General features: G+C 46.8%; 1 protein-coding gene across 5 annotated transcripts in view; it reads left to right on the plus strand.

The window, feature by feature from the left end:
• PRDM15 (PR/SET domain 15) overlaps positions 1-23,698 on the plus strand; it is a 1,394,990-nt gene that overhangs the window by 418,153 nt on the left and 953,139 nt on the right. For all 5 annotated transcript variants that reach the window (XM_069636031.1, XM_069636033.1, XM_069636034.1 and 2 more), the window contains 2 exons: positions 13,605-13,783; positions 15,821-15,915. In XM_069636031.1, coding sequence (XP_069492132.1) covers positions 13,605-13,783; positions 15,821-15,915 — 274 coding nt within the window. The remainder of the gene's footprint in view (positions 1-13,604; positions 13,784-15,820; positions 15,916-23,698) is intronic.

Consider the following 23,698-nt stretch of genomic DNA (forward strand, 5'->3'; position numbering starts at 1 on the left):
CGTGGCTCGCACGCCTTCGGGCTCGGGTTCACGACACAGCTCACATCGGGAGCCCTCGAGTTCCCGTACGGACAAGGAATTAAGAGGTAGCAAGTGACGTGTCTCTAGGTCTCGGTCCTTGTCCCCAACTAGAGAGGAGATACCTACAGAGGGCTTGATGCTGGAATTGACTCGGTCGGTGCCGTGTCCGTCCGACTTGGATGTCGACTCCATACCAGCCCACGGCGCCATTGGCACCTGTGTCGACGTCGAAGCCTTCGGCGCTATTGGCGCCTTTGGGGATTTTTTTCTCAAAATTTACCTTTGGAGTTCCCGGACATCGTGGATCCTCCGAGGAAGGCTACGGTGAAGTCTCCAGGCCCTGTCACCAGACCTGGGTTTTGCCTCCCTCTGGCTGACATTTATGAAGAGGAGGAGAGGTCTGAGTTTGAGGACCTTGGTGAACTGGATCAAGCTCCACAATTTTCTGGTGACAGTCAGTTGGAGGAATTGAGGCAGACCCTCCATGATGCTAGTGGGTTGGACACTTCCCCGGAAGTGGAATTTGGTAGACCTGAGCCTGGGGCTCATGCAGAGTCTTCGTACAGAAAGCTCATGTCACGGGTCTCGGAGTATCTGGGCTGGTCCACTCCTCCTGAAGACTTTGTGCAGGATGATCTGATGGACATTTTAGATCAGGGTCAGTCCTCTGACCTGGTTTTGCCTTTTCATCCTTCCTTACAGAAAAGGGTGGCAGCTGCTTTGCAGTCCCCGGATTCTCTTCCGGCTGTTAATAAGTCCTTGACCAAGAAATACTGCCCATCCGTTAGCGACCTCAGCTATTTATCTGCTCACCCCACTCTGGAGAGTTTGGTGTTTCAGGCGGCTACGGCCACCTCTAGGCAGGCAGCGTACCCTACCATCCCTCCGGATAGGGACGACAAGCGCTATGACGGTTGGGCTCGGAAGGTATTTTCTGCTGGGAGCATGGCCTTGAAATCGGCCAACTCCACGTGTGCCTTGGCAAAGTTTACACACACTCTGTGGAATTGTGTCTCTTTTGCGGCTGAACGTTTTCCCGAGGGGGAAGAAAGGGATGGGTTCCTTGCTATCGCGCAGGATGGCAAGGATGCCATGTGTGAGGCCCTTCAGTCGGGTTTGGATACGCCTGACCGTGTGAGCCGGTCCATGGCTGGAAGCACCGTTATACGCAGATCTTCGTGGTTGCGGAAGTCGAGGTTTGCTCCGGATTTGCATGCCTGTCTTCTGAACATGCCTTTTGATGGCGCACATTTATTTGACAGCAAGGCTGACGAGAGCCTTGAGAGGTTGCAGACCTCAAAAGCTGTGGTGAAATCTTTAAGCACTGTGGTGCGTCAACCTCTGCCTTTTCATCCTAGGGGACAGCAGTGGAGGGGAGGTTCCTTTCGTTTCTACTCCTCCTTTGGTAAAACGAGAGGGGCTGCTTGTCAAAGGGGCCAGTGAAAATGTACCCATGGTGGTCTGGGAAATCGTGATGCCAAAGCCGCTCAGGCAACTGCCTCTTTGCCTTCGGGCACTGCCGCAGCCGCTTCTAAACCGTCCTGTGGCCATGTCCCATGGTTCGCCAGTTGGGGGCAGGCTGTCTCAGCATCTCGAAGAATGGCGTACCATTACTTCAGATGCGTGGGGTTTGGATACCTTAGCCCACTGCTACTGCTTTCTTTTCCTTCAGCGGCCTCACAACAATCCACCGGGGAAACTCTCTTTAAAGCTTCCGGATCCGCTCCTTGTGCAGGAAATCTTGTCCCTGCTGGAGAAAGGCACTATAGAACTGGTGCCTGTAACCGAGAGGAACAAGGGATGGTATTCCCCTTATTTATTAATCCCAAAGAAAGACTTGGGAGTGAGACCCATCATGGACTTGCGTTGGTTGAACAAACTTCTCCGGAAGGACAAGTTCAGGATGGCCACTCTTTCTCAAGTCCTCCAAGCCCTTCAACTTCAGGATTGGTTGGTGTCTCTGGACCTCAAGGATGCTTACTTCCATGTGCCGATCCATCCCATGCACCGGAAGTACCTGAGGTTTGCGGCTGGCGACTCGCACTTTCAGTTTCGTGTCCTTCCGTTTGGATTGACCGCCCTGAGGGTCTTCACCAAGCTCATGGTGGTGGTGGCAGCGTACCTCATTCGAGGGAGATTCACGTCTACCCCTACCTGGCCAACTGGCTGATCTGGGCGCGCTCTCCCGAACTAGCGTTGGATCATCTGTGTCACCTGCCGCACCCTTCACAGGCTGGGCTTCTCCCTGAATTTCAAGAAGTCGCACCTGACACCTTCCCAACTGCTCCAGTACATTGGGTCTGTGTTGGACACGTCCTTGGAAGTGTTCGCCTCCCAAGGTAAGGGCTCATCACATTGTGCAGATGGTGGACAAGTTTCAACATGCCCATAGTCTCCCGGCTTTCAAATTCTTAAGGTTGCTCGGCCTCATGGCATCCTACATTTTTCTGGTGCCAGAGGCCAGGCTGCAGATGAGATCCTTGCAGTGGTCACAGTTCTCTGGCAATGTCGGATCCCGTTCAGATTCCACTCTCGGTCTCCCGGATCTTCTCTGGTGGGCCAACGAAGGGAACCTGATGAGGGGGGGAGGGACAGTTTTGGCAACCGTGGCCTGAGGTCATGGTAGTGACGGATGCTTCCCTCACAGGATGGGGCGCTCATGCCAACGTGACTGCCAGCGGTCGTTGGTCTCCGTCGGAGTCCAGGCTCCACATCAATTTGTTACAGCTGAGGGCCATCAGGCTAGCCCTGAAGGTGTTTCTGCCCTCTGTATGGGGAAGCGTGTCCTGATCATGACTGACCACTCAGTGGCCATGCATTACCTCAACAGAAAGGGAGGGTAGAGTCACTTCTGTTGTGCAGAGAGGCAATGCAGCTCTGGTTCTGAGCCATCCAGCAGGAAATTTCAATCTCGGCAGTTCATCTGGCCGGAGAAGAAAATGCAGCGGTGGACGCTCTGAGCAGGCAGAGCACGGTCTACCACGAGTGGGAGTTGGCTCAGGTTGTCCTTCAGGAGATCTTCCCTTTTGGGGAACCCGGCAAGTGGATCTCTTCGCTACCAGTGTCAACCAGAAGTTCGAGAGATTCTGCTCTAGGGAATTTCCTCCAAGAGGAGCCTTAGGAGACGCTTTTGTGGTGGATTGGTCATTCCCACTGCTGTACGCGTTTCCTCCAGTCCCTGTCATTCCTCAAGTGTTGCAGAGGTTACGGAGGTTCGGTTCCCACATGATCCTCATTGCTCTGGATTGGGCCAGGAGAGCGTGGTACCCTGACCTTCTGGAAATGTCCATCTGCCCTCCATGCTGTCTTCTCCACAGAGAGGATCTGCTCTCGCGTGACAGGGGTAGGGTGGGGTGAGGTGACAGGTTCTCCATCCAGAGGTCAAGACTCTCAACCTTCACGCTTGGTATCTGACAGGTTGAGGTATAAGGATTGGGACCTTCCGGATGACATGATGGAGGCGTTTCTTTCGGCCAGGCGGCCTGCAACAAAATCCCTGTACCGTTGGCGACTGGTGCAGGGATCACAATGTTGATCCTTTTCAGTGCTCCATTCCTATGGTTTTGTCTTTCTTGCTTTCTTTGGCCCACGGGGCCTTCAAGTGGGTACCATTAAAGGTTACCTGGTGGCCCTGTCTATATTTAAGCGCTCATCTGAAGAATGTTCTTATTTTAAGATTCCTTTGATTTCCCAGTTTCTTAAAGGACTGACTAAAGGACTGACTAATGTATTTCCTCCGTCACCCTTCCAGGTGCTGGTTTGGGATTGGAATTTGGTTTTGAAATTTCTCATGGGTGCTCCGTTTGAACCTTTGCACTCTTGTCCTTTGAGATTACTGTCCTTCAAAACTGTGTTCTTGGTTGCGGTTACTTCCGCTCGCAGTGTGAGTGAATTGCAGGCACTTTCATCTAAGCCACCCTTTACTGTGTTTCACAAGGACAGGGTTGTACTGCGGGTATGTACCACTTTTCTACCTAAGGTAGTCTCTGAATAGCGATTGCAGCTTCCGTTTTCCACAAGGCTAAGTGCAGTCCAGCAGACATCAGACTGGTGCCACACGTTCTGGGGAAAAAAAAACTTAAACTGAGGCTACGGGCGCTGTGCGTCATATTTATAACATCCAGTGACGTCGCCCTCGACAGAGGCCTTCGAGGGACACGGACCAGACGCCATTGACGCAGGATGCCCTCTGCCGAAAAAGTTTCAGAAGTGCACAGCTGTGGACAATACATGTCAAAGGTGTGGAATGCGTTGGAGGAACATCCAGGCGAAAGAACGTTACCAGTTGGTAAGTCACTTGTTCTTCATTTTCCAACCATCCTCTAACCCACACTAGTCTCCAATCTTTATCTACTTCTGATCTCAACATCTTAAACGGAACATGGGGTGCTATCCACATGATCACCCCGATGGCGTACGCGCAATATGTCGCTCCTATGGTTGTCCCTTTCCACTTGCTGGTCACCACCTCCAGTTTCTCTGTGGTCAGATGGGTCTCCTGCAATAATGCAATATCTATTATTTGTCTATTAAGGTATGTCATCACCCTGTGGCGTTTGATATAATTATTTAGACCATTGACGTTCCCAGATATTATCTTAATTTCTCCCTTTTTCTCCAACTTTCCGCCCCCTCTGTCCAGCTCATCTTACTTCTGCCCTTGATTTGTCGCAGTGTACCGTAGGCCCCCCTCCCCCCAACTGTGATGTCCTCACTTGTCCGTTAGGGGGCTAGGACGCTCCTCCTGTGCACTTTCGCCGTGCCCCCCCTCGTTTTTAGCTTCTGCTCTTTCACTTGGAGTCCCCAGTGCTCGGGTGGCAATACTGTGCCAGTTCCTTCGCTTCCGTTCACTTTGGCTTCTTCGGGCATGTGAGCCCAGCCCCTGCCTGGCACAGGTTACCCCTTGCCGCTTGCTGGGATCCTGTCTCCTCAGCTGACTCTCCTGTGCCACCTTCTTGCCACTTGCATTGTGTTGGGCCTCCACTCTGCTTAGATCTCGGTTCCTCTCCTTCCCTCTAGCCCTCTTCTAGCTGTGTCAGCTAGGCTCTGCACATCTGCGCTAATATGGTCTCTCTCTCTGCTGGTGGTACGTCGTCCTCCCCTCTTCTTCGAGGTGGACGCCGCAACTTTACTTGAACTCCTGTATAGGGCCAGTCTACAGCTGCCTCCACATGCAGTGTCCCCCTTCCAATGTTCGCTTTGCTGCGGTCTTAGATGCGTTCTTTTTTGCCCCGGGCAGGGGTATCTCCTGGCACGGGTCTGTTTTTCGTGCCCCATGGGGGGGTGTGTTTATGGTAGTCCAAGCTGGCGGTGCAACAGGCCACCCTTCCGAGGCCGGCACCTGTCCTCAGAGTCACAAGTGCCTTTAGGCCTGTGAGGTTATTCTACCATGCACTCGGGCTGGGCACTGTCCACCTCTTTCCGACTGCCCGGTGCCCTTGGGCTGATTAATCATATGTAGTCCCCTTCGCGCCACTTGACCTCCCCCCTCGGGCATTGATTGCTCAAGTCAACTGGTCTCATACCTGATACGGCCCCCATGCGCCCATTAATCATGTTTCCGTATGTTCCTAGTCTGGGCTCTCATTGTCTTTCGCAGTCCTTTCCCCCGACCCTGTGTTCTGTTACTGTCCGGGTGCCATCTTGATTTCGCCGCGCGTCCCTCGTCTGGCTTTCGTGTTTATCTTTTCAGTGCCGTTTATATACTTGTTTGGCAGTGTTGCCTTGTTTAGTCGTCGTCCTGCTTTGTAAGCACCAGCTCCTCTTTTCAGCTGGTGCCTTCGCCCCCTCACACCACCTTCTTCCAGAGACTGCTGATCCCTATGTGCCTTTTGTGTTCCGTTGTTCGGCACAATGTACCTTCGCCCGCTTCGTCCGACCTGTTAGTACGAGCTGCCACAATGTCACAAGCAGCAGTCCTTGCGCTTGTGTATATATCACTGCGTCTTCCTCCCTGTTTGTCCCGCTCTGCAATCTCCCTCACAAGATCCCATCCACAGCTCTGTGCTTCAGTTTACACATGAGACGACACCATCTTCGCTTTTTGGATGTGTAGGCAGCCCGTGTTCATTTGTGTTATGCTGCCTTCGGGAAGCTTCTTTTTCCGACAATCTTCGCTCCTCACATGCATTGCATATTCATGCGTCCGTGGCTTCAAGACAACTCGTCAATAACTTCTAATACATCCTATTTCTGTACAGATCAATGCCGGATCAGGGGAGCTCATCGACCTAGTCCGTGGCCCTGTAGCCATGCCCCCTTGCAGCTGCTTTAGTGACGACCCCGACTAACTGAAAAGAGAGTCCCAAAAGGAACCGATTGTCCCTTGCCTCTTTCAACACTGAGCCGACGCAGACTTCATATGCCTTCAAGAAGTGTGATTAACTGTCAAACCCGCAATGGATGGCTTCACGGCTTACCTAAACCGGCAATATCAGCTGGTGTAGGACAACCAACAGCAGGCCTCTTGACGTTGGTAAAGTCGGGAAATAACTTTGAAGTAGTCAGGTCCATAAACCGTGGATCTTTCATCCAGCAACCCACACCCGAGTCAGAATAAATGGAAGGTATTGACTGCCTACAGCAAACATCTATCGTTAACCCCTTAACTGCCATGGGTATTTCCCCCCAGTGACTTTTTTTGGTGAATTCGGTATGTCGCCGTTCAATGCCTTGTAACATTTTTGTTACATCGGATATCTCGGCCAAATTTGCTGTAGGGGGTGAGAGAAAATAACCAAAAAGGGAGAAAATTTTGGGTTTTTTCAAAAAATGGCAATAAAATGATGTACAAAGAAGCCTGTGGTTTTGTCCTTGTAAGATCTAGGAACAAATGGTTTGCTGTGCTGAATTTCCCCATTTTCCTGGCTTTCAAGAACTTACAGATTTGGGCCTAGGGTGTCGAAGCCACCAAGGAAAACCGGGAACCCCATGCATTTCCAAAACGAGGACACCAGTGGGAATCCACAGAGGTCTGACTTGCGCGAAGCGGCCCAGAATTTATTACCCACAATCCCTGACAAAGTTAAAATTGTGTTTTTCCCCACTAAATGTCAAGGACGGGATACCTCAATTAAGAGGTTAATTAACATCTACTAGAACCCATCGAAGATCAGAGTAAAGAATATGACTGATAATATTGCAGAGGCCATTGATAAAGCATATAGCCTAGAGAACCCTTCAATCATCTTATGTGGTGACTTAAATTCCTTATGTGGGACAGGAAAGGATAAGAAGCCAAGAAAAACTTCTACTGTACGCCACCAGCAGATGCAGAGAGGCCAAAACTAGAAACTATTAATGAAGTCTCAGGATCTCCACCTTTTAAACAGCAACTTTGAAAAGGGAAAGTGTTGCCACCCCATTTGGAAATGGGGACTTCAAACCTCTGGGATCGACTTTGTGTTTGTGTCTGGGGGCTTGATTGAGCTCTTTACTTTGAAGTACTCCCAACTCAAGCAAGCGACCCTCAACTTGCTTACAATGTGCTGGTTAGAGGGTCAGGCTAGACCAGTGCATATAGCATTCATCTCTGCAGAACCTGTAAACAAGGGTTGCCGGTTAAAGATGTCTAAGCAAGATGTGGAGAAATTGGGATCTACCCTTTTGACAAACGTTCTGGCAACAATCTCCCAACCGCAACATCCCATGGTAAGCTACGTCCCTCTGTTGGCTGCATACTTGGTCCAGAACTCAGCCCACAGGACATCAATTATGACAGAGGTAGCTCTTAAAAAAAGGGCCCTAAAATGAGCTTTGGGCCTGTTAAAACAGTCCCAACCTGTATCTCTACTTGCAAATATGGAGAGACTAAAGAAAAATTATTACAACTGGCTTAAGGGCCATAAGAAATACATGCTACAGAAAGATGCACAGAGGACCTTTAGAGCCCTAGAGCAAAATAAATAGCTGAAACAAAGGCTATCACTGCAGCGTGCTAGAAATTGCCAGAAAGCGACTGTGCCAGGTTCTTCAAGGCCTTGTTTGCCGACTAGCAGGCAGTTGAAGAGAACTTTTTAACAAATCTCTTTGAACTTTGCCTTACCATCAGGCTGACCTGCTCAACCTGATAAAACATTCTAAATCCTCTTGAGCTCCCCGACCAGATGACCTCTTATATGATCCTCAAACAAAATCCAGAACAGTGGGTGATGTTTTGGCAATAAGAACTCTGCCCACCTAGTGGAAGGAGGTAAACATTGTTGCGATCTTCAAGAGTGGTGACCGGGATGTCCCGCGCAATTATTGCCCAATTGCTCCATTAGACGTCATGGGGAAATATTATGCAACATTGTTACTGGGGGCGGGGGGGAGGAGGAGGAGGAGGAGGAGGAGGAGGAGGAGGAGGAGATGCATGCTGTGAACAAGGAGTTGGTCAGAACATACAGTCCCTCATCTGTTGACCTTGGCTTTCTTTCTAGCCATGCTACTTTAGAGTGGTTGGTGGTGCAAAGTGTGGTAATCAGAAGATTTGCATGGTTATGCAAGTCTGAATGTGCCCCCAATGTTCAATCCAGACTTCTGGAAATGCCCTCTGATGGATCCAACCTTTTTTGAACAAGGCTGACAACCGCTTAGAAAAGCTTCATGCTTCTACGGGTGCTGCAAAGTGTTTAGGGGCAGCCATTTGTCAGCTGCAACAACATCATCTGCCTACACAGGCTTAGAGAGGGTTTTCTAGGGAGGGTTTGCTAATACTCATCTTTTGGACACAGAGGCAGAGGTCCAGCTACCCAAAGAGGACAAAGGATATTCTTGCGTGCCCCCAGATCCTAGGATTGGGTTGTCTTTATAACTCTGTACATTATTGTACAGACCCATAGGGGCCTTATCTGCTTGCTAGGTCGAATGGATCCCTGGTTCTCCCCACCGCTCTGTCGTTTTATGCTGTGTGCTCACCTCTGTTAGAGGGCCCCCATGTAGACATTAGGGTTAAAATAGTAATTGTATAAGCATTACTGTTTTTTTAATACTAAAAAGTTTGTTTTAATACTGTTTAATTACTCAAGTACTTCTTTGACCTTATTTGTTTTATATTAATATTATTTGTTATTTAAATTGTATTATTTTCAATATATCAGTGTGGTGTATTTTCTGGAGATGTGTGTGGACTAATTGTACCTTTTGTGTCAGTCTAGTCCCCTACCTGATAGTGAAGTATTGTCGTTCCGTCAACATTACCTACCTTCAGAGAGGTTTGACTTACCTTTCCTGTCAGGTGTTGTAGCCTTTCTCCTAGGGTTAGTGTCTATGGAGGGAAAAATGCTCAGACAGCCACCTCCTTTGCCCTCTGCCACAGCCCCAAAACCTCTCTGAGCACTTTGCATAGTTTCGCAGGAAGGACAGATTCAAAATGGTCACTATTTCGCAGATCCTCCAGGCCCTTCAGCTCTGGGATTGGATGGTGTCACTCGATCTTGAAGATGCTTATTTTCATGTGCCTATACATCCCAAGCACAGAAAATACCTGAGGTTTGCCACTGGCAGTTCTGACTATCAGTTTCGAGTACTGCCTTTCGGTCTCACCTCCAAGGGTGTTCACCAAGTAGATGGTGATGGTGGCAGCAAATCTACAGAGGGGAGGGATTCACATCTTTCCCTACCGAGACGATTGGCTGCTCGGAGCTTATTCTCCAGAACGGGCTCTGGAAAACCTCGCCACAAACTGAGCTGCTCCTTCACTTTCAATTAGTCCGAGGTGACACCTTCTCAGAAGCTGCAATTCATTGGAGCAGTCCTGGACTCTTCCTCTGGAAAGGTTGCGCCTCCTGAGTCGAGTTGAATATGTTCTGGTGTTTGTCTTTCTGAGGTTGCTGGGCCTCAGGGCATCCTTCATTTTCCTGGTACCAGAATCTCACCTAAGGATGAGTTCCCTCCAGTCGGCCCTCAGGTCCCAATGATCACAATTGTTAGGCAGTATGACAGACTTTCTTCAGGTCCTGAGCAAGGTCTCACAGGGTCTCCTATGGTGGGCCTGCCAGGAGAATGTGGTGATAGTGGAACCCTTTCGACAAACCTTGCTGGAGTTTGGCAAACCTTGTTGGAGATAACCGCAGACACAGATTCTTTCCTCATGGGATGGGGAACCCACATGAAGGATCTCACGATCAGTGGACTTTGGTCCTCATCAGATCCCAGACTACACATAAACCAGTTAGAGCTGAGGGCGATCAGACTGACGCTGATGGCCATTTTGCCTTTTATACAGGGGAAGAACGTCCTGATAATGACGGACAAAACAGTTGCCATGCTTAACCTCAACAAGAGAGGTGGTGTAGGGTCACTAACACTGTGCAGGGAGGCAATGCAGCTCTGGTTTTGGGCCCTGCAAAATGGAATCTCTCGATCGGCTGTTCACCTAGCGAGCTGACGCTATGACCAGGCAGAGCACAGTCTCTCACGAGTGGGAGTTGGATCAGGAAGTCTTGGAGATCTTAACCCTTTGGGAAACCCCTCAAGTGGATCTGTTTGCATCCAGTATCAACAGGAAGTGCATCCTGTTCTTTTCTGCTCCAGGGATTTTCCTCATAGAGGAGCTCTGGGTGACCCGTTCGTAGCGAACTGGGAAGTTCCATTCCTGTATGCGTTTCCACCAGTCCCCGTCATTCCTCATGTCATCAGGAGGTTGAAGAAGTCTGGAAAGTCCATGATCCTGATTGCTCCAGATTGGACTAGGAGAACGTGGTACCCGGACCTTCTAGACCTCTCTGCTTTCCATTCCATCTTCCCCAGAAAGTGGACATACTCTCACAAGAGGGAGGCTATCTTCACCCAGAAATCAGAACTCTGAACATTCACGCCCAGTTTCAGAGAGGTTAAGATGCTAAGATTGGGAACTCCCAGAAGATGTGTTGCTTTCCGCCAGAAGACCAGCAACAAAATCACCATGCTGCTGCTATTTGTACACATTTTGCAGTTGGTGTAGAGCTAAAGTAATCCTTTCACTTGCCATACACCTGCAGTGCTTACTTTTTTTCTGCACCTGGCCCATCAGGGGCTACAGGTGTCTACCGGCAAGGCTTACCTGGCAGCGTTATCGATTTTTAAAGGCATGCCAGAGCAAGACTTTTTTTTTTTTAATTTTTTTTTTAAGATCCGATTTGTCATCCAGTTCCTCAAGAGACTGACAAACACTTTTTCACCGTTCCCTTTTCTGGTCCCGTCCTGGGATTTGAATCTGGTATTAACCCTTTAATGGGAGCTCCATTTTAACCTCTCCATTCTTGTCCAGTCAGGTTATTAACCTTGAAAACAAACATTTTAGTGGCCATCACTTCTGCTCGCAGAGTGAGCTACAAGCCTTTTCATATAAATCACACTTTATAATATTTTTCAAGGAGAAGGTAGCCTTCAGGGTTTGTCCCTCCTTCCTTCCCAATGTAGTGTCCGAGTTCCATCTGACACAGAAAAAAGCCTTGCCAGCTTTTTATCTTTTCACCCCACTGCTAATGATCTCTTTCTTAACGCCAGCAAGACTGAGATCCTTCTCATTGGAACTCCTACCCCTTTCTTCAACCCCCAATCTCTCGCCACCCTCCTTGGCCCCCCTCCCATCACCCTCTTGTGAGGCAACAAACCTGGGAGTCATTTTAAACTCCTTTCTCTCCTTCTCACTCATATCACGGACCTAACCAAGAAGGCCCACTTTCCTCAGAGGCATTCTCCCTTTCCTCACCTTCCAATCCCCTGCCCCCCCCCCCTACCCCGTAACTCAATGTTTCCAGAGCCCTGGTTCTCTCCAGGCTGGACTATTGCAACAACCTCTTCCTCAATCCGTCTTTTTCCTCACTCCACCCTCTCCAACTAATCCAGAATAGGACTGTGAGACTTGTCTTTGGCCTCAAGCCCAGGGACTGCATCTCTCCAGCCCTAAAATCTCTCCACTGGCTTCCTGTGACTGCAAGGATCAAATTAAAGACCCTCCTCATCATCCACAAGGCTTTCTGGCGCCTGGGACCACGCTATATCCAATTTGTCCTCCCTGTGCTGGAGTCCTTCAGTTCTCTAGCTCTAACTCTTTGCCGGTCAAACGTTTCTCCAAGCAGAGAGTAGGGGGGTAGACCTCTTTCCTCCGCAGGAGCCTCCCTCTGAAATGACCCCCCTGCCCCTCTCAGAATTCAGCCAGATCTAGTTAAGTTCCAGCAACTAATCAAGACCTTCCTTTTCTCCTCCTCCTTCCCTCTCCCACTGCCCTGCTAATTCCCACTGCTGCTACGACTGGTTGCATGGTCCCTTACGAGTCCTGAAGTTCCCTATTGCCAGCACTTGCCATCGGGCACCGTGCCCCGACCAGCCTACTGACTCTGGTCCATCTCTGTTCCTCACACTATCACCTTTCGCACTTACCCTCCAGAACCTCCCCTAGCACTTGCCCTGCCCCAGCCCTGGGGCTTCCCCCCCCCCACCCCTCTCCACTTTTTCTGTACTTGCACGACACAAATGTCACAAGGCCTAGTAGGACTGTTCCTTGCTGTTTGTCCTCCCCCGTTCCCTCTCGCCTCTTGTCTAGTGGCACTTGAAAACACTTTCTGCTGTATAGGCGCCATACAAAATGCCCAATAAATAAATAAATCCATCTCCTCACCCTTCTAAGGATAATGAGAGGTTACACAGGGTAGATCTGTAATGTATTATCTGGGACTGTGCATTGATACTTCTATAATGTACGAAGACTCTAAATGATTGTGTTAATATTATAGGCCTTAGGGAATTGAACATATTTTTCCTGTGGATCATTTGCGTTTTCCTATGTCTCCCATCCCCTACCATGTGTCGGGTACTGACCACCAGATGTTGGACCTTCCAGATATCCTAGGATTGGGTTGTCTTTATAACTCTGTACATTATTGTACAGACCCATAGGGGCCTTATCTGCTTGCTAGGTCGAATGGATCCCTGGTTCTCCCCACCGCTCTGTCGTTTTACGCTGTGTGCTCACCTCTGTTATAGGGCCCCCATGTAGACATTAGGGTTAGAATAGTAATTGTATAAGCATTACTGTTTTTTTAATACTAAAAAGTTTGTTTTAATACTGTGTTTAATTACTCAAGTACTTCTTTGACCTTATTTGTTTTATATTAATATTATTTGTTATTTAAATTGTATTATTTTCAATATATCAGTGTGGTGTATTTTCTGGAGATGTGTGTGGACTAATTGTACCTTTGTGTCAGTCTAGTCAGTCTAGTCCCCAACATTACCTACCTTCAGAGAGGTTTGGCTTACCTTTCCTGTCAGGTGTTGTAGCCTTTCTCCTAGGGTTAGTGTTTGTAGCATCCTCAACAGAGGGTGGTCAAAAAGCTGCCTTAAATAGAAGTTTAGAAGTTGCCATTCCTTTGAGTCACAACTAAGTGTGACACCTCACCAGGACAGGCAAATGGCAAAAGATGCATAAAAACGTTTAAGATTCTGTCAATACTAAAGCAATTTTTAAATATTTCTTTGTGTACTGCAACGTTCAGTTGATCATTGCACTTATGAAAGCACCACTGAAATGTTTTAAAGGGTTCATGTTCTAGCTTCAGGCCTAAAGCCTCAATGTATTTTTTCACTTTCTTTTTGTTTTTTTGTTTTTTTTTTACCAGGTTCAGTTTCAGTCAAGGTTCCAGCTCTCTTAAAAGAAGCATGCTGCTTTCAGGGAGGCATGGAATCCGTAGACGCCTACTGACCCAGCACGGGGATCATAAGCGAATGTACATGTGCAACCTCTGCAGCAAGGTCTTTCAGAATAGCAGCAACCTCAGCAGGCACATCCGCTCTCACGGTAAATTGATCTGGGTGCTGACAGTATTTATATTACACCTTTTTAATAAGTCATTGTAGCTAATATACACATACCACAGCACAGCTCTGTATCCATCGCTAAAAGTTCCCATCCAGTTCTGACCCATTAGGCAATGCTTTGTGGGTGTGCAAATTAGCTCAAAACCATACACTTTAACTCCATGTGAGAAATGTCTGTCTCTCGTAGAGAAGCTCTATTTTCTACATAGTTTTAATAACCCAAAACAGACTGCTCTCAAAGATGCAGGCAACCACACGTTTCACCTTCATGGTGGATCATCAGTGTGGGGCAGTCTGACATTCTTGTGATTGGGGAATTGGGTCAGGTTTTCAAACATCATCGAAGTTATGGTTGGTTTTTAAAACGTATAAAAACAAATCTTATACCGGACATGAGAGTATAATATCTGCTAGCTAACAAGTACATATCACAGCACCTCCCAGTAGCCATCCCTGTAAGTTTAGTGCTGGTTCTGAATCCCAAAGCAATACATTTAGGGTATGCAAATTATCTCAAAAGTATAGTTTTGTTCCATGTGAGAAAAGTGTTTTTGGGGCTCCTTACGAGTTTGTCTGTCTGTAAATAAAGTGTCGGTAACAACTTGTACCGGCATCTTTCTGGATCGTCAAACTCAAGGTCTGCCGGTAGGGGCTGTGATCTGGTAGTTCAGGTCCCCACCAGCAGGCAGTTGCCGCAATCACTGGCACCACTATTACCGGTGCTGGTGATTGCAGCAACCTCATCCCATAGAGTCCTGGGAATGGGTATTTACCGGTGTCTCCGCACCCCGTAATATCCTATCAGGTTAATACTGGGATATTCGGTGGCACAGATGGTATGGTATTCCACCGGAATTACCGGCAGGATACCAGAGGACTTGTAATGAACCCCTTTGTGTCAGCATTCACAATGCATTTCTCTGTGATTCAAAACTCGAGGTGAACTTGCAGCAGTTGCTATTGGGTTTTGCTCAGGCATGTGTGCTTGTTAGTTGAAATTACCTTTTCTACTTTCACTTTCTGGTAAAAGGGGATTTTTCATGAGTATTAACCCCACCGTACGTTGATGCTGTTTGGTAAACCTTTTCATAAATCAGAGCTGCACCAAGGATTTCTATGACAGACTGCTTAGAAGTTCATTTCTGAAACCATTCAACTGCAAAATGATTTTCAATACTGCTAAGGGATATTAATGGTGAGATTGCTCAACTTTAGCCATTGCACAAAGGGTCTGATTCAGGAAATGGTGTTGAGAGCTGCTTTTACCAAGTAGGATGCTTTAAATGAGTGCATCTTTAGAAGGGAAAATGTGGCATATGCCATATCACGTTCAGCTTTAAATGAGAAGTATAAGGGAAAGGAAAGAGGAAAAGGGTGGCAGGAACACTGAAAGTACATATGGGAGAAGTGACGAAATGTTAGTGGATGTGGCAACTCTAGTGGCACCACAGGCAGGAATAGGGGCGATGATGGAAAATGAACCAGACTGGTCTAAAATCCTGTGATCCCGTGAAGTTAAACGAATGTAAACAAAAAGGGGTACCCTTGCTGCAAGGCAAAGATTGTCCAGAGGAACACTGTTGTTTGACATTGATTGTTAAATGCAAAAAAGTTGTGGATATCTTGCCCTTTCAACTGCTTCTGCAATGTTTTCGCATACAGCTGACAATAGCTTTAGCCTCATGCCTGGCATTAAAGAGATTGAGACCCGGGCACTTGTTAAACTGGAAAATTTACGACTGATTTTCAATGCTTTTTTTTTCATAAAGAACATCTTCATTGGTATAGCGATATGTTCGTCGGCGATTGGATTATAGCATGTTTTCACATTGAAACAAAAAATCTCGGTATGGGGAAGCACTGATTGGTTCGTGAAGAATAGGGGCAAGACAATGGGCATGGATAGGAGCAGTTGGAAAAATAGATGAATTTGAAACTTTCAGGCAGCCTTCCAACTTGGCATATTATGTGCGGTTTTCTGCAAACATTTTCATATATTGTGATTACTCCTCACCAGGTGACAAGCTGTATAAATGTGAGGAATGTGGCAAACTGTTCAGCCGGAAAGAAAGTCTGAAGCAGCATGTTTCCTACAAGCACAGCAGAAATGAGGTGAGGTGTGTTTGTGGGGGCCAGTTAAATCCATACATCAACCGGGTAAAGGAAAACATTGCTTGATTTTGTTTTACTATATAGGGCTCAAATGAAATGTGTTAAACATTAGATCATCTCTGTTCAGTTGAGCTTGTTTTCTTTGTAGAAGAAAGGATTTCTCTGCTGAACCATCCCACTTTAGTGATGGAACCAAGGCACACTTATTAATTACTTTTAATTTAAAATCTTTAACTGCACATCATACCAACCAGTGAATACCCAGAGTGGATCAGATGTAGATTAATGTATTCCTGCATCACAATCCACGTATTTGGAACCACAAATCTACATGTTATACACATATTTTACCTATGTGCATGATTCCGAAACTTTTCTTCGCAAGCGGTTTGCTCCCTGCCTATGTTTTATCTATTGTTTCATGCATATCTGTTCATGGTGAAAAGAAAGGTTTCTTAACTTTCCTGTCTTACTAGTGTACACGTTGCAAACTATGTGCTCCCACTTGGTTTGATAGTGTTAATGAAAAGACTGATTACGCTCGGGGTATATCTGTTCCATGTGATTCCAATACAAGGTATTATTAAATGCCTCTTGGCAGTCCCCAGGTGATCATCCAGTTGCGTTTTTACTTTGGATTCTGAGACATGTAGACCTGGTTGTAGAATGAGGAAAGCACACTACGAGTTACAGAATGCAAAGAAACAACCAAATGTGGGTGAGCTTCTTCCAAAACACATTGGACATTGTTGGGACATATGCTGAGATTAGGTGACCCAAGACAGAGTAGTATGAGTGTAATCACTCCCAAGTAATCCCTTCTCTTCCATGTACTGTTAGCTTAGCCTCATCAAGCTCATCAGAAAATTCTCTTAAATACAGAAATTATTGCATAAATTATGCATGGCATAAATCAAAATACATTTCCCAAAGATTGTCTCTGCATCGCAAGAACAGGAAAAGAGGAGCGGTTTCTATTTCCCAGTGATTTATCCATAGTCTGTGTTGCCTTAAGTCTACTGTGGCTAGAACATCGCCTGAAGCATGTGCGTTGCCTTTAGGATGACATTATCTTGTTCATGGTGCCGAGCATGCCCCTATTGTAGCCAACAGTACTCTTTATGTATGCCTATGACCTTCTGAACACATACATTAATACTCTTGCAATTTTGACAAGCTTTCTTTTCAAGTCTCTATACCCTTTCTGGGAATGTAAAACTGGATCCCCTTGATTTGCATGGGTTTCTAAAATGCTGAGTACAGCCTCCGTGTACCATGACTAGTGGGACAGATACACATGTACCTTTGGTAGTTGCAAGTCTGATGCTTGCAGCATGCCACCTTTTGTTAACACAAATCTTGCAACCACATGCGTAATTGACGGGTGTAATTTGAAATGGGGGCTTACGTCCTGACGCTTACTCTTGATGGCTTTAAAGACTTAACGCTGCAGCTGTAGTGTTAGAGCTCAAGCTTGGTTTTGAAGTGTACAGTATTGAAAGATGACAGTATCTTTGCATTCATATATTGCGTCTGTTTGCTGCGTTGATGGTGGTACCAGCAGCGTATGGAGGTGGGAAGGTGTGTGTGGTTATGTGCGTGTGTGTGGTTTTCGGTGGACACGATTCGAGGTGCTCAAAGTAAAAAGGTTCACTGAAATGCCAGACTGTTCATTCGTCAAGTTAATGTTTTGCTACTACTACTACTAAGAAGGCTTGCAATACTGAGAAGTAGAACTATTCTCACTTGAAGTGAACAATTAGGCAGCAATTGATTGTTTGACTTAAGTTACACAATGAGTGATTGCTTTAGCTGATGAAAAGTGTCGCTTTTGCAGTCAATGCTTTATTTTGTTTGTTGTTGTTAAGATGGATTTCCAGAATCGGCCCTGGGAGTGTATTTTGGGATGCTAACCTGTTATGGGGAACAGGACAGACACTGAAGTCTAGCCAACCGCAATCAAGGTAGGTAGTAGAGTGGTAAGGCTTAGACAAAGGAGGGTGTGAGTGTGGCCATGGGCTGTGATGACACATATACGTTGCACTCCTATAATTCCAGTTAGACAGAGAAGTACACAAGTATGCAATGATTTATTAGGCCTTTAAAATGCACACTAAGCAATGAAGTCTCTTGGGGACGTTTTGTCACACAGCTCCTATAACATACATGTATACATTCACCCTTGGGGGTTCTAAACAGAACCCTAACACTTTACCCTGAAGACAGTTGACAGCCATACTTTCAACAACTGTATGTGGTACAGTCAGTGAAGAGATAGGAACGCAATTTATTCGAGTCCACTGTGACACAGGTAAGTAATCAGGTTAGAAAAACACAGTAAAACGCTTGAGAGCAACCCTAGCATAAAATCCCGACTACGTAGTAGGTCCATCACTGAGATGGAATGGGACCGAGTGCCCTAGAATTACCAGTTACATAAGTTATACTGTTCATGTAGGTTTACAGTTGTATTGAGAAATGCCAGTGATTGATATTCAATGTTCCAAAGGTTAGGCAACGTTCAGGTAAGTAGCTCTCTCTGCCGTCCCACCACTCTAGAAAATCTTTAGGTGATATTATATGATTGTTCATATTTATAGCGCCTATACGCAATGCGTTTCAAATCACTTCAAGACAAGGGAGGGAGCAAGGGAAAATACAATGATATTCTTACAGGCAATGAACAGTAAGGATGTGAAATTAACTATTGTACTCGGCAGGGGCGTTGCTAGGGGGGGGCTAAGGGGGCTATAGCCCCTGGTCTTTTGGTTGTAGCCCCGGATAGAATCTCAGGAGCTACAGCCAAAAGACCAGCTAGCCCCCAGTCCCAACAGTTGCGACAGCAGCTTAGCCCCGGGTCTTTTCCAGACCTAGCAACTCCCCTGGTACTCGGCCTGATGACATTTCAGATAAGGCAAGAGCTAAGACAAAGATAAAGCAGGGAGGGGGAGAGTGGGAAGGAAATGGAACCAGACAGGCGACTACTGTACTAGGCCTGACAACATTTCTGGTAGAGCTGGAGAAATAAAAAGGTGAGGGAGAGGTGTGCTCAAAGGGAGGGGAGGAACAAAACAAGCGACTATTGTACTAGGCTGACGACATTTCAGATAGTGCTTGGGGCGGGGGGAACAAGTAAGAGGACGGGGGAGGAGACAGACAAGGTTGCTATCATACTAGATCCAGGGCCAATTCTGATACGAGTAAGTACATAGAAGAAAATAAGGTGAGGAGGGGAGGAGATAGGAAAATGGAGAAAGGGAGAGGAGGAGAGGACAGAGTAAGCAGTCAAAAAGGGTAGAGAAGCAAGAGGGGAGAGTGAATACAATTGTAGAAGTCAGTAGTAACACATAATGTTGCAAGCAAGGATACATGATGAAGATGGCAACAGCATGATTCAGGGCCACCAGGAGTACAAGATGCAAAGGAAGTCCAGTATGAGAGTTGAGAAAGGGTGACATGCAGTGAATCAATGAAGTCCATGAAAGTCAAATCCAGCATTGGCCACAAGATGTTGATGATGAAACCAGAATGTATCAGGACAGACTCCTGCAGAAGTAGGCTGGAAAGAGGTTGGGGGAGCAGGGTAGAAGAATCGAGCAAAACAGGTGGGGGTGGGCCGATCCTTGACTAGACTCCTACCAGTCTGAGTCGGGCAAGGGAGAGTTAGGCCCAATACTTTACGCCAATGTAACCCTATGGGTTTTCCATGTGAAAATGTCCTCTGGGTAAAAGTTGCCAGGTAGAGGATTTTTATTCCCTCTCACCCCTTGCACTCCTAAAAGCCATCCCTCGCATATTAGAGTATGAATTGGTATTCTAACTCCATTCCTAGAATATTTGGGGAAAGTGCTTCTTGATTTTCGTGGGACTGAACATTTGGGGAAATATCACCCCCATGAGACCTTTTCCCAAGTAACTTTATCACTGGGCACCCCCTATTGATGAAAGTGGGGGAATAGTTAGTTTCTTTTTAAATAGTGTCCATCTATGCTCATGGCCTGCTCTATTCAAAATTAGAAGATTCTTGCTTCGTAAAAGTTTCCAATGTGACAATGTGTTTCTTTCAGTCGGTTTAAGGGCATGTCTCGACCTGTGTGGTCTTTTTCAAGGCTAAAAAACATGTAGTATAAGTCGTCTCATGAGCTTCTCAATTAGTTATGATTATATACACCAAATGCCCGACTATTATCCTATTAATACATACTGGTCTTCTACATATTGATGTTACATCTCATGCGATTTGTGATTCGAGATTCTGCAAGTTGCCTCAAAGTTGTATGCTGCATCCAGCAGCAGCGTTCCGCGTGTTGTAACGCAGCTGCCTGATGCCTTCAATGGGATTTGCCTAGAAGCAATGCTGTTCAGCTGCAATGGTCATCCTCTGGTCTTCTGCGGGCTGCAATTCTTTTTAGTGATCTTGGCTTCAATAATAACCTGTCGAATGGCTTCAGGAATCTTTATTTTATCCTGGATGTGGGCTGGAGTGGCCATCGGGTCCACCAGTGGTACAGATCTGCACCATTCAAAGTGGTAGGGGGCAGTCCAATCATGGTCAGCCACTGGCCTAACATTCTGCCCAGCAACAGACATTCGGGGGCACAGATGTGGACTGAGACCAGACAGTCACAGCCCTCACATCCGGCCACATACACAGACTACCACTTTGCCCGGTGTTAGGCAGAAACCTGTGCAGTTCCCTCTGGGACCACTGCAAAATATTTAAGTCTACAGGTGTTGGCAGTAAACCCACTTGGTAGCAGTCTGTACCACACAGATTCACTGTGGTAGCTGTGGCTGAGCAGTCAGACTTCCCTCAAGAAGAGTTAGACAGTAGACAGAGAATACATAATAGGTACAGAGGCACAGTAGCACAAACAAACACTGACCAGAGCTAGGTGTAAAAGTATAAACTTATTTATTAAAGGTACACTCATAAATTACACTAGCACAATAGAAAAGATAAGAAAGTCAAACAGTCACTATTACTCATATGTACATCCCTAATTCTTTGTTGGACAATTCTAAGTTAACCCCACTTATTTCCAAACAGAGGTGAGCGCTTAACGTTAGATGACACTCCAATAAGCATTACCAGAAGAAAGGGAAAAGGCAGAAATAGAGAGCAGTAAGGTAAAACACTTTTCACATAAGGTTAGCAAAGACAGTCAATGGTGGAACAAGGAGAATTAGTTCGGGGCCCGCTTTAGAGGGAGCCAGGCTAAAAATGTGCCCAAGATCACACAATGTCATCAGTCTTTGCAGGTGAGAGAAAAGGCTTTACTACGGTTCTGAAAAGTTTAGTTAGGGTGTCCCAGGCCTACCCAGGTTCGAGAGCCGAGGGCTAAATCTACCCCGTACAATCGGTGGCAAGGGAGGCCGGGCGGAACACAGTACCTTTAAAAGTGGAAAGGATCCTCCAGCAGTGGTAGTTGTTCCTGGTAGTGGGTGTAAGTCGCGGCGTCGTCCAGGGGAAGAGGTGATCCCGACGTGGAGGAAAGCTGCAGATCGTTGTACTACCAGGGAAGAGACCAGCCGTGGAGTTTTCCGGTCACAAAGGATTTTTACCCCTCTTTCGCGGTTGAGGTAAAAAGTGGTATCCCGGTTGCCAGGGTGCTTGGCACAGGCAAGGCGGCCACGAGATGCTTCGGGACGGCGAAAAGAAGGCAGCAACTGGTTGTCCCCACCAGTTAAGGGAAGAAGACTCTCCGGCGGGAGATCTCCTCTGTCGTCGGGAAAAGTGGTGAGACGGTTCTGCAGGGCTTCACCGGTGGTGTCTTGGCAGGTCGGCTCGGCTTCTTCCTCTTCGGCTTCTTAGGTCCTGTGGCGACTTCTCAAGAACCAGTCCCAAAAACCCTGCTTTTATGCAGCAAACCCCCATTCATACAGCCTAGCTGTCACTCAAACATGCTAAGTGGTGAGCGGGGTGGCTCACCACTTGGGCCAATCACACTAGAGTGCGACATGGGTTGGCAAGGCAACTCAGTCCAGGGTGCCTAAACCCCCTCCCGCACCCCCTGTGGTACCCAGACAGAATGGCACCATTTTGGAGGGCTTCTGTGCAGAAGCCCGCCAAAAGTGGAACAAAGGCTCGACTCGGGTTCAGGGTTACTGAAGTGAACCTAGACGCCATTTTGGCGGCGAGTTCTGGCAAAAAATCCCAACCGGTGAATTTATATTAAATAAATAAACCGGCGGTATCTTTAACATTGCACCAAAAAGTGGTGCATTAAAAACAATGGGAAATCCCATTGGGAAATATTCTGGTGGAATATTTCCGTGGTATCCACTGCCACCAGCCAGAACTCGGCGAGGGGGGACGGGACAGTACCCCCTCGACAACAGACCCAGGGGCAATCTAATTGCCCCTACCAGTACTTCCACAGTAAAATGGTTTGTACTGGTTAAGTTCCTAAGTTAAGACTAGTAAAGTCAATGGTAACTTTACAGACCCAGGGAGACAGTAGTCAGTCCCAGGGTGTGGAGTCTGTTTAGGGGTCTCTAGGACACCCCTGTGCTACTGCACTGAGGGTGCTGTGTAACACACATTCAAAAACCAATGATGGCCTATGGGGAAAATTACCCCCTAGCACATAGCAAGTCACAGAAACACTCTCAAGTCATGTCCAAGAGTGAGGGTAAAAGAGTCTCACTCTTGGCAGGAGAAAAAAATAAACCCCAAAAATCCAGCAAAGCTGCTTGGGGGACTCAATAGGTTAGGAAATTCAGCCTAAACAGAGAATTCTTCCTAACACCCGGCAGAGCAAGGCTATTACCGGGAAAAGGCTTTCCATATTTGTCAATTGCGGACACAAGAGGGCAGCAAAAGGCCAAAGTACAAGAAGGACAAAGGACAAGGTAATAGCTCTTTGCATGGCCATTTTGGAATATATGGACTTATTATAAGCATTAGGCATGTGAAATGCAAAAGTGCATGTGACAATGTAAACACTATAGAAAAACATCTGCTGCATTGAAAACTGCCTCTGCAGTTTTCATCGCTGTGATCAACGCTGTCTACCACCTGCATCGTGTCGTGGGGTCCTCCAAGGTCATAAAAAATGTAGTGGTTCTTTCATCATTGTACCACAGTCGTCCAGCTGTCAAGTGCCTGGAACAGTCTCGCCAGAGGGCTGAACCGCTGACTAGCCAGGCCTGAAATACAAAGCTGAAAGTGACCTCTCCTCCAGCGATGCCTGGGCCTCCTCTGACGAAACCAATACATATGTAAGAAAGCAAGTCTAGCAGATTCAGGAGCCTCTAAAAAGGTCCCTGAAAAAAGTGGAGTACAGATGCTGAGTTAACAAATCTGTTTCTGTCCCTCCCCTGTTCCATAGGGTTTCATGGGTGCAAAATCCTAAACCTACATCTCCCTTGCCTGGTCATGATTGGGGAGTTCTGGCCAATAACCCCTCTTTAGGCTACACCTAAGGTGGTGTACTTGGGAGAGGACTGCTTGAGACACTTAAAACTGCTTGTTGGCTTTGCTAACACTTGTCCATGCTACTTTAAAGACAACTAGCTCCCTACAAAAGGTTACTTTTGGAGTTTTGATTCTTAGGGCACTTGGCCCAAACTCTCTAGCAAGGGAAGTACTTTTAAAGTGTAGGGCCTTATTTTTATAAGCCAGTGTATTGTGTTTTAAACTCCTTTATTTAATTGCTTGTTCTCAAATTGGTTTATTTCTTAACCTTTACTTTCTTCGCTTGCTTTTCTGCACTCTAGTTGTCTATATTTCTGATACTAGAGCATTTATAGTAAAGTGTTGGTGCTCTGTAGCCAGAGA

Source organism: Ambystoma mexicanum, chromosome 7p (assembly GCF_040938575.1).
Source record: "Ambystoma mexicanum isolate Mex_15411 chromosome 7p, UKY_AmexF1_1, whole genome shotgun sequence".
NCBI lineage: Eukaryota > Metazoa > Chordata > Amphibia > Caudata > Ambystomatidae > Ambystoma > Ambystoma mexicanum.